Here is a 15340-nt window from a genome sequence, read left to right as displayed (position 1 = left end):
GCAAAACAAAAATTCTGTTTGATTTTGAGAATCATGGCATCCAGCCTACCATCTTCTTTTTGTCATCTAATAACTGACTTCTGAGTTACTCCTCAGATGTCTTAAGTATGAAGAGACACACTTTCTCTCCTCTTTGACCACTCCATGTCCTGCCATCCTGGCTGACTTCATTGGCCTGGTGGATGACTCTCTCTTAGCTATGCATAGCCTCTGTTCTCCTGCCTCTCCCTCCCCACCACCTCTAATGCCTGGGAGGAGATTGCATGCCAACATGCAGGACAGAAAAAAAACCAATGCAGAATAACTTTCCCATTGACTCTTTCTACAGGAAATCTAGAGAGAGGCAACTCTCTTTTGTGTTTTCCAATTAGTGGTAAGGTTGGGATGCCTTCTGCTTGGGAGTTTCTCTGTTCAGGATGGCCAACCAGGGCTAGAAGAAAGGGTCCAAAACACATTTGTTGCTAATATAGGACATAAACTAAAGGAATAAATGAGATTCTTGAGGTTTTTATGTTGTCTAAGTTAGTTCCCTAGTGTTGGAGAGCAGACTGGTGGTAGTGGTTGTGGGGGGAAGAGTTACAGCTTGGAATAAAGAGTCCGGTTGTCCTCTGGTAATCTCTTTTTTTGGGTCATCTCAAAACCTTTGTGGAAAATGACTCTGTGTGTGTGTGTGTGTGTGTGTGTGTGTGTGTGTGTCATAAGCAAGATAAATGACAGGCAACTGGATAGAACCAAGTTCAGAGCAGTGAGAAGTAACCTCTAACATTCTAAAAGATACAAGTAACACACCAAACACTGTTGCCTAAAAGTTTCTTGGCTTCCTTGAAATAATAAACTTCAATAGTCTAGTCTCAAATCACAACCTTCTATCATTATGCTACTCCTTCTTCTTTACTCATAGTACATCTACTCCTTGATATTCTTGAGTGTTCCAATTCTTTAACATCCTCGTTTTATCCTAGTCATTCTGTCCATTCCAGATTTATTTCCTTCCCTATCTAGCCTAAACCATGTGATTTATCGCTTCAATAATTCACTTTTCAGCACTCTTGAGTCCCTCAGCCCTTGTCCTTTCATATCTTTACCCACCTGTAGAAATTCCTAACTCTGGGTCAATCCAACCTTCCACCTTCTTTCCTCTTGCAATGCACAGTTTATGAGTACCTAATAGAGAAAAATCTGAAATGTATCAATGTATCTTTACTAATGTCAGCCGGGCCCATATATAGTTCCCTGTCTTCATTCCTTCTGTGACTCTTTCAAACATTTACCACTCTCCCTAAACACCCTACCATACCCCTTTTCCTCTTCCCTTAGCAGATGGCCTGGCTGCATCCTTCATGGAGAATATCAAGACTCTCTTATGTGAACTTTGTATCCCCTGAACTACAAACCTATCTGCACATACCCATCTTTGCCTCCTTCCTTTGTGGCTGAAGTATCCCTCCTCCCATCCAAATAAATCCATGATATTAAATACCCTTCCACAATTAAAAAAGTCCTTATATCGACACCAAATATTCAAATAAACAAATATTTATTAAGCACCAGATACCAGTCTGGGTGATTAGGATATAAGGACAAATAGAACCCAGCTGAAATAGATGCCTGTTGTATTGAATGACTGGCACCCCCTTTACACGAATTGCTCTTTCCTCCTCTATCTACTTAGTTAGGGTGGGAGCTGCTGTGTTCCTTAAGTGGTTTGGGGTAAGAACCTAAACCAAGATTGGCAATCAGTTCTTTCACAGGGAAATCTGTAATTGTGAATCAGAATCAGACTGTATGTAACCGGGTAATGTGGACGCTCTTGGTGATGGTGATTTTCTGCCATGTGACCAGGACACAGAGGGAGCCATTCTGCAGCAGGAATGAAGCTAAGGCAGATTCAGAGAGAGACACAGAGACAAGAGATTCTTCAAAAGAGGATTTTCTGGGTCCTTTAAGGTGCTCTGGTCTCTGATTCCATTCCTTAGGTCCAGCTGCATTCTTGTCCTGATATTCCAGCATCCTTCCAATAAAATGTATTTCTGCTTAAGCTAGTATTTTGTGTTGGGTTTCTGTTACTTGCAACCAAAAACAAGATCCTGCATTCTTGCCGTATTCTTGTTTTGGGATTGCTATCTGTTGGAACCCAACCATGTATACTATGAGAATAGAATTTTAGGGGACTAGGTAGCAAGTATCAGGATGTTGTTTCTTATTTGTACTCTTCATTAAGGTGCTACAAGAAAGAAACATGCTCAAATACAGCTGAAAGCTGCCTGGGAACCACAGGGTGTTGAACTCTGTTTTGTGAAGTCCTTTTTGCTAATTGCCAGTTGCCCAAGACCACTGAAATCAGATAATCATGGGCCTTGTTGAACTGTAGCTGCCAAATTCTCTACTGCACTGTTTCTAAAGCTATAAATTATCCCCATTCTCTCTTGAATTTTCAACACCTTCCTCTCCATTGGCCCTTTATATCAGTTTTTAAATCCACTTCCCTCTTAAAAAAATCCATTCTGGACATCCGAACCCTTTCTCCCTATTGCAGGTAAAATTCTTGATTAAGTTGTCCATATTCAGTGTCAAGCCATAGCAATCAGGCTGCCTCACTCTCTGCTGCAGTTGTACTTGCTAAGATTACCCTTGACAACCTTGTTGCTAAGTCCAACCAATGTTTTTCAGGTTTACCTTACTTAACTTCTCAGGAGCAAGTGACGTTGTTGACCACTCCTGCATTCCTCAAACACTTTCTTTCCTTGGCTTCTGTGATACCACTTGCTCCTGGTTTTCTTTTTACATGTCTACTTCTTTGCAAGCTCCTCTTTTTGTTTTATGCCTTAAATGAGTTGCTGTTCCTCAGGACCTGTTTTAGTCCTCCTCAGTAGTCCTAAAGGCCCCTAGGGAAAGCTCAACATGCTCTTGGCATTACCGTATATGCCTGAATATAAAACAGAGGTTCCCCCTCACCCCAGTAATTCCTCAGGAAAGAGGGAGTCACCCTACATTCTGACCTTTAAAAAAGCCTTCATGTTTCTAGATGTTCTCTCAAATATTTTATTTTAAACAACAAAATGTTTTTTTTTTGGGGGGGGGGAGGGTGATATATATATACTAACAAACTTATTCAATGTTCATGTAGAGCCCACCTGACAGAATTGGTAAGAACAGAATCTAGTAACTACTTTTAAGGAAATAATTTCATACTTGCAAGTGTTGGATATCCTTGCAAATAAGCCTTTAAAACATCACTATAAAAAAGAATATGGTAAGTGATTTTTGACCCTTGATACATGATGAATGATGTAATGTGATTGAATACTTGTGGCTGTAATAAAGTTCCAGAGACAGCATCAAATAAAGAGTCCAAAATTTAGGTGGAAGTAAGGATGATGTGGTCCTGGGAAACTACATAAGAGACTCAAAAGGTAACTCTGGGTGATGACAAATACATGCTTGATAAAGGTGAACCTGGTGATGACAAAGACACTGCAAAAAGTTTCAGTCAAATGGTTGTGTGATATTAGGTAGAAAATATATTTAAAATTAATATATTTATATAATATGTAATTCAAAGTATATACTATAAATTAGTGAATTAAATATTAAAGTAGATCTCTGATCATTTCATCTCTATCTCTAAAGTTTATATATTCAAGTCGGCCACAAAGCTTTATTTGGGGGTGGTGGTGGTGGTGGATATTTTAATTGGGAAAATGAGGGTGCACCCTATATCCAGAGGCACCTCATTTTCGAACATATATGGTATACACTAATGATGCACCTCTCCACCCTAATCTGCCTGCTAAACTATAACCCAAACAAGGACCATTTACTGATTATTTCTACTCATACTCAGATGTCCCATAGGCACTTTAAACTCTTCCAAAGTTAAACTCCTCACATTTCCTCCTATCTGCTTCTCCTTCTTGCTCCCCTCTCAGTGAATGTCACCACCTTCATTCTGATGCCCAAGCTGAAACCTGAGTAACCTGGTCTTCTCTGTCTCCCACACCCCCTCTTGTTTCTATCCCCTAAATCTGTCTCTTATCTGTTCACTTCTCTCAAACCCCTCTGCCTTTCTCCAAGCCACCATCATTTCCTCCCCAGACTACTGTAACAAAATCTGAAATGGTTTTCTTGGTCTTGATTCCTTCTAACCTATACTCCACAAAGCAGTCAGAGTGATTCTTCTAAAATACAAATCTGAAGTCAATTTCCATTACTCCTACCCATCTTCAGGTCTCTCTTTAGAGACAAATGCTTCTTCTCTTAAATCCCCATTCCCACCACCCTTACCCCACTCACACACACACAATTTAGTCAGGTTAGATGCTTGGGCTATGTTTTCCCACACTCCTTATCTTTCCTTATCACAACACTCTTCACACTTCTTTGTTATAATTGTTTATCTCTCCTGCTGGATGGGAACCTTGTCTATCTGCTCACCACTGTGTTCCCCTAACCCAGGGCCTGAGACGTAGTAAGTGCTTTATAAATATTAAATGAATGAACCAATGTTTTTGCAACCCCAGTACCTGGCACAGTGCCTGGCAAATAACAAGTCTTCAATAATATTTGTTGAATTGACAGATTGCTGTTGAACTAAGGATACGTGATTATTAACTAAGCAACATGTAACAAGCAAAATTAGTATCGTTGCAGGCTTTGTCCTTCCTAATAGGCATAATCGGATATGGCTCCCTGGAACAGGTGGCTTTGAAAGAAAGAAAGAGAAAATAAAAATTCTGCCTAGTGAAATGTACAGGTAAATGTAAAAATATGAACATCTGTACAGAAGAGAAAACATGTGTGCTAAGACAACGGGCAAACTCCTAACTGAAATTTTCTGTGACTAGCAGAGTGTTCTATACCGGGAAATTTAGCCAAGGGGGCTAGCTTTCTTCTATTTACCTTGGATACTGGGATTCAGACAGAGAAGAACACTGAAGATCTGACAGCAATCAAACGTGAATTATATTGCCTCTCTAATGTTGAAAAATAATTCTTTCAATATAAAGAACAAGATTTCTACTAAGTTTTATTTTCATGGGCTTTATTAATTTTCATTTAACTTTTTTATCAGAGTAAACTTAGAATAAATTTCACAAGAATATTACTCTAGTTATTTTTGGCCTACACTTTGATGATTTATACTGATATATAATGACCACTGTTTTCTTTGCTCTAAAAGTTTCTTTGTGCACTATTTATTTAACATGGGCCTCATGTTCTAACTTTCCTTAATAAATGAAAAAAGTGTTAATTTCACGAATGGTTTAATGATATCTCTTCATAGATTAATAGACAACATAAAGATATTTTGATTAGCATTATGGATGTGAACTGAGATATTCCTTGAAAATCTTGTTGGGAGAAAGAGAGTGATAAATGGGATGTCTAAGAAAATCTTTTCTCAGAGATGCCTTACTAACAAAGGAGAAGTTAATGACTCCAATGATGAATTTTAAAAAGAGAATGTCTACAGTGTCAGTAACATTGGAAGAAGGCAAAGGATCTGAATTCAAATATGTGCCTGGGTTATTTTACTATGCTACTCACGCACTGATTCAGAATCTGTAAGTTTTTAAATCTGGGGTTCCATCTATTAGCCATTTGTTAGAGTGGGTTTGATTAAAACTGTGATTTAATCACAGGTTCTAAATACATGATTGTCATCCTATTTTATAGAAAATGCTTTAAAATTTTTGAAGTAAATATGATAAACACAGTGGGCCGATAAATTAATGAGATAGTTCACAAAAACTTTATTAGCCACACCTCAAATATTTTTCAATACTTGGATAAATGTAAGCTTCATTTTAGAAGTCACATTATGCATTTTATAGCTTTAATATAACTTTTTCTAAACTTAGAAGAGGTATCAGAAAATTAACATTTGCAAGGCAATTTAGTTTCCAAAGAGTATCTCACATTAATTATGTCAGAAAAATGAATGATATGATTATTAAAGGTTAATTAAGCAAATACTTGTGAAGTAATTGGGAGATAATCTATTTCTAATTTAACAGGTCAGTCGGGTATTTAGGAAATATTTTTGATGGTTAATAACTACAACAAAAACAAAAAGATATTTAAATTGTTTCCTGAATGGAAAACAGTAAGAGTGTGTTTCTGTTTTTAAGAGTCATTGTTTCTCAGAACTGGGATGAGAGTTGCTAATTCCACCATATTGATGGTTTAAGAGGTTTTATGAAGATTCTGAGCTCGTCCCTCCAAAGTCAATCCAAGCTTTATATTGCTTATTTTGGCACTTCGGAAAAAAAAAAAAAAAAAAAATCAGAAGAAAGTAACTACAAGAAGCCACAGAGGGATGTGGATGTCAGAGAAGTAACCATTTTCTTGTGGAAAGCAACACATTTATTTGGTTATTGACTATACAGAACAGTGAAAAAAAAAGAATCCAACTCATATTTAACGACCAAACATGTCTCTCCAGTGCATAACCATACAAAATTTTCTTAAAATATTTTCTATGGGCGCAGCTTATAAAATTACGAGCATTGTCGTCAGTAGTTTAACTACAAACTGCTTTCCCCTAACTTTGGGAAGCCTGGGGCATAGTGGTTTAAAATCATATCCCTTTTGCTCTCGGTTTATCGGCGAAAGCTGATTCCCAGATACGAAAACGCCACAAAGGTATAGGTAAAGGGTTCAGTTACTGCCAGAGGATTACCACTGGGGAGTCACGGCGCTCGGCCCGGGCCCCCGCACGAGCTGGAGGAGTGGACGCCAAGCACCTTTGTCTGTCCCCTAGTTCCTTGGACCCGGGCCGACCGACGCGGGTGGTGGCGCGGGCCCCACGGCCCGGGCGGGCCCCAGCACTGCCCAGGGGAAGCGCGCTGCGAGGGCGGCCCGGCCTGGAAGCGGGAGGTCAGCGACGGCGCGACCGGCCCCCCTCCCACGGGAACCGCGCCAGGTCCCAGCAGGAGCCGGGCGGGATCGCTATTGTTTTTGGCGAGCACATAAATCCTCGTGCCGACCCTTTGCGCACCCCGGTTTCCTCCCGGAGGCCATTCAGTTTCCTCTGAGGCCCTATATAGAGGCCCCGGCCCCAGGCTGTGAGGTGCGCGCCCGCTCCAGCCTCTCCAGCAAGCCTGCACTCGGAGCGCCTCTCGCCCTCGGGTCTCAGCAGCCAGACGCGGATCAGAGGTGAGAACGGGTAATTTCTCCCCGGAGCAAGGAGCAGTAGGCGGGGACGCGGGGACTACCGCGCGCTAGCGAGTGAAGGAGCAGGATTCGCTTCTCCGGGGTTTCCCTGACGCCAGCAGCAGCGCCCGGCGCGCGCGCCCCGCGCCCGTCCGCAGCTCCGGGGAGTGGGGGAGGGGAACGGGCCCGCCGCCTGCCCTTGCGCCCGCTGCGGCGGCCCGCGAGGCGGCGGACGGGATTGGAGCGAGGGCGGGCCGCGCGCGAAGCCCGGGATGTGCGGGTGAGGGGGGCGCGCGCTTGCGCGTGCGCGGGTATGCGCGCCCCGGTTTCCCCCAGCCCCAGCCCCACCGCGCGCGGACTCCGCCCCCCTCGCGCTAGTGTGTGGAGCCGGAGTCGGCGGCGGGTGGCGGCGCCTGGAACCTGGAGACCGACTCCCCCCCTCCCCGGAATGTACTGACTCCCTCTTCTCTGCTCTCCTCTTCTCCCCGCCTCCCTGCAGGAGGGAGGCGCCCCCGAGTCTCCCCTCCCGCGAGAGGGGCCGCGCAGGCCCGGCCGGGCTGGAGCAGCAGCGGCGGCGGCTGCGGGAGCAAAGCCTGCAGCGAGGGACCGGCTGAGGCGTGCGGGAGGGAAGGAGGCGAGGGCTCCGCGGCGCTGTGGCCGCCGCGGCCGCTCACTCGCCGGGAAGAGATGGCGGCGGAGGAGGGAGCCCGGCGACTGCTCGGCACCTCCTCCATCTGGCTCTGCTGCCTGCTGCTGCTCGGACGCCAGGAGCACGGCGCCGCGGCCGCCAGGAGCGGCTCCCCGCCGCAGTCCCCAGGTAAGCGGGCCCGGTGGGCCGGGGGCGCGGGTTGGGGGTGGGGGCGCGGCTCCCGCGGCGGCTGCGGTGTTTTTGTTTAGGATCCAGGAGAAAATGTGCGGGAACTTCTCTGCCTCCGCTCCGGTTGCCTCAGAGAAAGGGGGTCGTGGATAGTTAAGAGTGAAATAGGCGGGAGGGGGCTGCCGGGGGTGCGTCGGGGGCTCCGAGGTCTAGCTCTGTGCTTTGTACCCGGAGGCAGGTTCACCCCTCGCCTCCCTCCCCTCCCCCAGGCTCATCCCACTTGTAAGAGTGGGACATTCTTGTGCTCACACGAGCACCAGTAGAGGCCACTACACACCTCATTAAATAAACAATCGTACGGCCAATTCATTAATTTTTAGGAAAGGAAGGGGGAGGGGGGGGCTTGAAATCCGCATTCTCTTTGGCCAGGGATTTCCCAGCTGGAGTCCCAGGGAAGCTCTGGCTCATCTCGAGGGACTCCTGATTGCACTGATTGGAGCTGCGAGTCTGCGGAGGAAGGAGGATGTCAGAGGGGCACAGTTGCCCCCTCAGAGTCAGTGGTGTTGATTTAAAGATGAGGACACCTTGGAGAATGGTTCCAAGTGATTATATCTGTTAGTGTTTCCGTTATGAAATGCCTATTGTATCCTGGGAATTACAACTATGTTTAAAGCCTGTTAACTACTCTTAACTAGGAAATTGTGTAAGTGTGGAATTTGGATACGGGTAAGTTGTTTTCGAGAGACAATCTGTAAATATATTGATACGGGTAGGTTGTTTTCGAGAGACAATCTGTAAATATATTTAGCTTCAAAAGCCATTATCCATTTTCTTCTTAAAATCACAGATTAATGAAATCACCTGCATTCCTCTTTTTTTAAGGGAACCAATTAACAAAAACACCAAGCCTACCAGTAAAGACCTTACGGTATAGTTGAGCGGGGCACATTCAGCAGTGGAAGGACAGATTTGCTCATAATCTGTTAAAATTGTTTGGCCAAGTTGGTATAGCATAAAACTTGACAAACCTTTCACTTACTTGTGTGACATTTGAAATTTTTGCATTTGAAAGTCATCTGATCAGGCACAGTGGCAGCTCTCATTGCTAAACTATTATTTTTCTCTGTTTTATATGAAATAATATTTAAAATCATATGTCAATATAATTTCTTTGATAAGGTTTACGTTGAATTGTCTTGCAGAGTATGCAGCTCATGGATTTTGCCAGTGTTAAAGATAAGCTTTAAACCTAAAGTACCAAGGGATATTATCTAAACATACATATAAACAATAGTGTTTCATAGCAAATTAGCATCAGTTATGTCATGATATGCACTGGCACACTCGGCCTGTACATGGTTTAGAATACACGTTCCAGTCTTGAAATGTAGACAACTGATCCAACCCTTTCTTTTAATGGAGATGGGCAAGAGAAATGTAATTATCTAGGAAAACAAGTTCCCTCATACTCTTGTTTAATTTTATATGTAAAATTGGTAGATTATCATATTATGTGTGTTTTAGGTAATAGGTAGAGTTTTTGTTTGAAATTTTGACAGTAATTTTGTAAGTAAAGTGCTAGTAATTTTGTTGCTTAGATTAATAATAGTAATATAAGCAGTTTTTTAGAAAGTGGTCTTAACATTTGTTTGTTTCAACGTTAATTCAGGTGATGCTTTTTTATTTGCACCAATGAGGTGTGAGAAGGCATTGCTCAAATGTACTCTCTGCCTTCCTGGTGCTTACAGTCTGATGAGCTGATGGGAAAGATAGCCATTCAACTACTAATTATATAATTAAGTAATTGTGATAAGAGCTACAAGGGAGAATAGGTTTTTGAGAAAGTGTATCCTGGAAGAACTTAACCTAGTCTGGTTGTCAGTCAGGGTGTCTCAGAAGTTGACACTTAAGCTAAGTATGAGTGCAGGTGGGGAGGCTCACAGCTAATTAGTGATGTTGTTGGGTTTAGGACACAGATCTTCTGGTTCTTAGTCCGGAGTGCTTTCTACAAACCATCCTGCTTCATTACAAAGGTGAAAGGAATAACTGCAGCAAGGAGGGTTGGTTCATTCCTTCCTAACCTGAGAAGAGATCAAGGGAATTGGGAACTGAGTAAGCAGCATCTGGAACAAGCTGTCAGTAAATCAGGAGTCATTTGTCAGTAGTTTTAATTTTTAAAAATTTTTGTGGAGTGATAGACTCAAATCTTTTTGTAGAAAGTTAAAGTGAGTAGATGGTAGGGGGTGTTTAATATTAAAAAGGAGGAAAATAGGGACATGGGACAACAAGATAAATGGAATGTCTTTTTCCAATTTAAGGGAGACATAGACATGCAAAGGTAGAGGAAAAAGCAAAGCCTGAAGGGCTGGTGTTAGAAAATGGTCAGGAACGGTGGAGGATTGGAAATGAGTAGGGATATAATTTAGTTTGAGTAAGGAAGGAAGGGCAGATTACTGAGAAGATAGGTAGGGAGCTAGGGGAAGATGACAAAGTGGAGCATCTGTGAAATGCAAGTCTTTTTTTTTTTAAGGGTGAAAGGGATAAGGAATGCTAATGGGGTGGAATTGGTATGCGGGAATGGAGAAAGTTAGGAGAGCAATGTTGAGAGCTCAGTTAAAATCAGTAGGAATTTAAAATAGACCATGTTGGCTATTTCTCCTCTTTTCTCCAGCAACTTTTTGTATTCCAAGAGCAGATTTTAATCCAGTATTCGTTGCTTATGAGGTACATGAGATTTATAGAAATTCTGCTGTTTTATTCAAATAATCAAATATTCCATTCATTGGTCAAATTGGAAAAGAGTATTTGACCAAATGACATAATCGTTCTGAGGCTACCTTATCCTAGACTTTAGAGATGCTGTAGAGAGCACTACTAAGAATCCTCTCCTCAACATCCTTCATAGATAACTTTATCACTTCTGCTGGAATCATTTACTTGATAGATTCATAACCTCGCAAGACAGTCCATTCCAGTTTTGAATAACTTCTGTGCTTTATGCTGTGGGCATAAATAACTGAAATTACTACTTGCTTTATGCTGTGCATTTGTTTATAATTTTCACCAACCTCTTCCTCTTCTCAAAAATTTTCTTTCTTACCTTTTTGAAATCACTTGATCTCCTGATTCATCTCTTACGTTCCTGATCTAGTCTTCATCTGTTTTTCAGGTTTTTCTTTCATCCACTCATCAAATATTGGTATCCAAAGTTTATCTCACTTTGTGTACTCTGCTTGTTTTCAGTTGCTGCTTGTAAGCTAATGACTCTCCTAGTTCAAACTCTTCATTGCATACCTGTTAGCAACTTCACTAGCTAGGCACCTTGTATTACCCAAGTCTGAAAGTAAACACATCTTCGCTTCTCTTTCCCTTGTTTCCCTCATCCCCTTTCTTCAAACAGTAGCAAACTAATTCCTGGCCAGGGGCTCTCACATTGTTTGAATGAATGCCTGGTCTTTTGTCTTTCTGTGTTACCTGCCTTGGGCATCACTGTCCAACCCTCTTAACTCTTTTGAGATCTTACGTCATCCTGGATCCTCCCCTTTCCCTCAGTCCCATAGCCAGTAGTTCTGTTTGAACTTTACTTCGTAGATATTTCATGTTCATTCCTACCTGGACTAACACTAGTAGCTTTATAATTAATCTCTTTGTCTTCACTGTTATCCTTTAGAAATTTGTCCTTCTGCTACCGAGCATTCTTAAATATTTTTCTGATCATAACCATTTTCCTACTAAAGTCTGTTATTAGTTTTCCATTGAATCTAAATTCCTTGGCAAGGAGCTTGTGAGGCCCTTTGTGGTCTTTGCCACTGTGCTCCCCTCCAATTAAAATTTCATCTCTTGGCACCCCTATTATGTACCTTATATTCCACCATTCCACGTTAGCTTTAGCGCATCATGTTTCTATGCCTGTTAATACCATTTCCCACTTCATCCACTTCTGAAACTTTTGCTCATATATTCAATGAATTTTTCTCTACTACCCCCCTCCCCCAAAGAGGGTTATAGTCACCAGCATCTGTGTTTTCATAGCTTTGTGAGTACTGTCCATCTTGTGTTATTTTCTTGTCTTCTCTAGTATTTTGAACCTCTTGAGGGTTTGGGACTTTGTCTTATTCATAACCTTTGTATCCCTAGTGTAGCACAAGCATCCAGGAGAGAGTAGATAACCAATAAATGTTTGTCAAATGAATGTTGAATTGCCTTTGTTTTAAATTCCCAGGACCATACAGCACAAATCTTGTTCCTTTGTATGATGGCTCTTCACATGTTTGATGACAGAATTTGTGTGTGTCTGTCTGCCTTCCCTCTGCCTCCACCCTTCTTTCTAAGTTAACATCCTTAGTTCCTTCAGTCACTCTATGTTATTTAGTTTTCTGACCCTTTGTGAGTTTGGTTCTCCTCCTCTAGATATGCTGCAGTTTTAGTGTTTATTAGTTTTGTCATCTTTGGAAAGATCAGTGTTCTTTCTGAGTCATCTGTAAAAAGGGAATGATGCTCAGTTTGCCTGTTAGAATGAGATACAAAAGAAATAATGTATTTCCAGGATGAATGCTCACATGAGTTAAGAAATGTGACTGCTCCTAGTAAGCTATATGAAAGTTAATATATGATGTGGGTTTGTATAAAAAAACTTCTGATAGGGAGCTGGAGGATTTAGGATATAACTCATGGTTCTACAACTTTCCAGATACTTGTAAATTGGGGCTATAGTAAGGCAAAACTAATACCTTGCCTACACCTAACTGGATTGTCAGAAGAATGAAATGTAAACTTATTTGTAAAGTGCTATATCTGTATAGATTGGTTTTAATGTATCTTTATGAACTTTAAATATATAATTCTATTGAATTGTTTGAAAGTATATATTTTTCCTATTGGGTTAATTGATCATTATTGGCTTCTGCCTTATAAGTTTTCTCCTCACTAATAAAAATATTGAGGCAACGTTGATAAATCTCATTACATGGAGCCTGTGTTTCTTATTATTTTATTTATGTACTCAACTTTTTTCCCAGTGCTTTGTTTTATTAGCAACCTCCATGTGGTTGGCAGGTATTTTCCATGTTATTGGTAAGTGTTTGGCTTCTAGGTAGAATCACTTTAATGATAAGATAACAATCAGGGGAAGTGAAATGTAAGATCATATTGACCAGAGCGATCAGTGACGTGAGTGGCCAGAATATCGATTCAACTTTAAAATCTTGTGTTTAAGAATGAAAAATTGACCCTGTCATGGAACACAAGCTGGTGAAAGATGTTTTCATAAAATATGGTCCAAATTTTGAATTCATTTAGAATGAAAAGTTTATTGATTCAAAAATTTGGGAAATAGAGACAAAAATTTATAATATTGGCATATTTCTCTCTAGTTACTGTTTCTATGGCGTATCCTTTTTGCTCTGTACTCATGTCTTATGTACAAATTTATCTGTAGTTGCTTTCCCTTAGTATTATCCCATTTTAAAAATTTATTTTAAAAATACTTAAATGCATGTTTGCTTGAGGTCAAACAATGTAGAAGTCTATAAAGTAATTTTCTGTCACTTCTACCAGTAACTTCCATTTTATACCCTTAAATAATCACTTTTAATACTTTTCCCTCTGCATTTACATATGTGTGTTTAGTTATATTTTTTACACATAAGTGGGATCATGGTACCTATTGTTTTTCAGGTTGCTTTTTTAACTTAACATTGCCATACATACAGATTTTCATATAACCATTATTTAAAATGCCTGTATGGTATTGTGGTCCATAAATATAATATTAATAGTGCCCAAGTAGTATTTATTGAATACTCACTGAGCTTCAGGCACTGTGCCAAGCCATTTTACATGTATTTAGTCCTTTTTACAACTCTGAGGAAGATGGTACCATCCACCATTGTACAGATAAAGAAACTGAGTCTCAAAGATTGACTTGCCACAGTGTCACAATATTGAAAAGTTGGACTTCGAATCCAGGCCTTTCCAACTCTGAACCTGTGTTCTTTATCACTCTGCACAGTGCTGCTAATAGTTTATTGTTCTCCTGTTATGGATATTGAAGTTGCTTTTCAATATTTTGCCATAGTAAAGAATGCTATGATGAACATCTCTGCATATGGTCTTTCCTCTCTGTATTTTGGATTGTATCCTAAAGCCCAGTTCTCACATAGGGGATTACTGGTGAAAAGATAATTTTTGTGTCAGAGTTCTGTTTATTGTAGAAGAGTAATGATAATCATTAAGAGTAATACTATTGACTAGTACTTTCATAACTTTTTCAAGATATTTTCATGTTTAATTGCAGATGCTGAGTACTTTAAAACCAGTATTTTAAAATCCAGGTTGCATAGTGTATTAGTTTCCTAGGGCTGCTGTAACAAAGTACCATGAACTGAATGGCTTAAAACAGCAGAAAGTGATCATCTCAGTTCTGGAGGCCAGAAGTCCACAATCAAGTGTCAGCAGGGCCTAGGTCCATGTGAAACCTACGGGGAGAACCCTTCTGTGCCTCTCCTACCTTCTGGTGTTTGTTGGCAATCCTTGGTGCTCTTTGGCTTGTAGACACATCTCTACAATCGCTGTCTCCTACGTTGTCACATGGTCTTCTCCCTAGTGTTCTGTGTTTCATCTCTCCTTTTTTATCAAGATGCCAGTTATACTGGATTAGGACTCACCCTAATCCAGTTTGTCCTCATCTGAACTAATCACAAAATCTTCAAAGAGCCTGTCTCCAAGTAAGGTCACTTGAATGTGACTTTTTGGGGGGCACAGTTCAACCCATAAAACATAACATCTCTGATTCATCTCTCAGCTGAAGGAGAAGGGCTAATTAATAGGTAGTCTCAAAAGTCCCTTCTTTCTTCAAGGTTCTGTTACTCTGAAGTCTATAAAATTGAGTTGGTAGATTTCTCTCAGCTAAATAATCTATCCATTTCTTGTGTTTGAACACTGGTCATTTCTGTTCTTGGATGCAAGAATTATCTTTTTCATTCTTTAATGCTGCTCAAGTTATTGTACATCTTTTTTTTTTCTGATTTGAAGTGGAGTATGATTGGGGAAAGCTTTTAAGTTGTTTGTAAGCAGTTTTATTTTAATCTGTGTGTGTAAAAATATCTTTAGGGCTGAGTTCAGGAAATATAGGTTCAGTGTTAAGCTGTTGTGAGATATTTTAAGTTAACATCATTCCTAGAAATTTTAGATGCTTAGTCATGCTTGTGAGAGATGTAAAGTAAGTTGACCAGGCTGCAGATCTGACTGAAATGAGCAGGTATGTCCTTTTGAATCCTGGATGTGAAGAAAGGGAAGAGAGATGTAGTGGGTGATATCTGGGGTAGCCAGTTGTGAAGTTATCTGGTTTTTATTTTACTGAAATTAATA

General features: G+C 40.8%; 1 protein-coding gene across 8 annotated transcripts in view; it reads left to right on the top strand.

Moving 5' to 3' along the window:
- Positions 1 to 7001: 7001 nt before the first annotated feature.
- Positions 7002 to 15340, top strand: part of NEO1 (neogenin 1) — a 276268-nt gene continuing 267929 nt past the window's right edge. For 5 of the 8 annotated variants that reach the window (XM_037833488.1, XM_037833484.1, XM_037833483.1 and 2 more), the window contains exons 1-2: positions 7002 to 7158; positions 7655 to 7972. In XM_037833488.1, the coding sequence (XP_037689416.1) occupies positions 7843 to 7972 (130 nt within the window). In that variant the 5' untranslated portion in view covers positions 7002 to 7158; positions 7655 to 7842. The remainder of the gene's footprint in view (positions 7159 to 7654; positions 7973 to 15340) is intronic. The other 3 variants (XM_037833486.1, XM_037833485.1, XM_037833482.1) reach the window with 1 other exon arrangement.

Source organism: Choloepus didactylus, chromosome 4 (assembly GCF_015220235.1).
Source record: "Choloepus didactylus isolate mChoDid1 chromosome 4, mChoDid1.pri, whole genome shotgun sequence".
In the NCBI taxonomy this organism is placed as follows: domain Eukaryota; kingdom Metazoa; phylum Chordata; class Mammalia; order Pilosa; family Megalonychidae; genus Choloepus; species Choloepus didactylus.
This window is presented reverse-complemented; position numbering and strand designations above follow the sequence as displayed.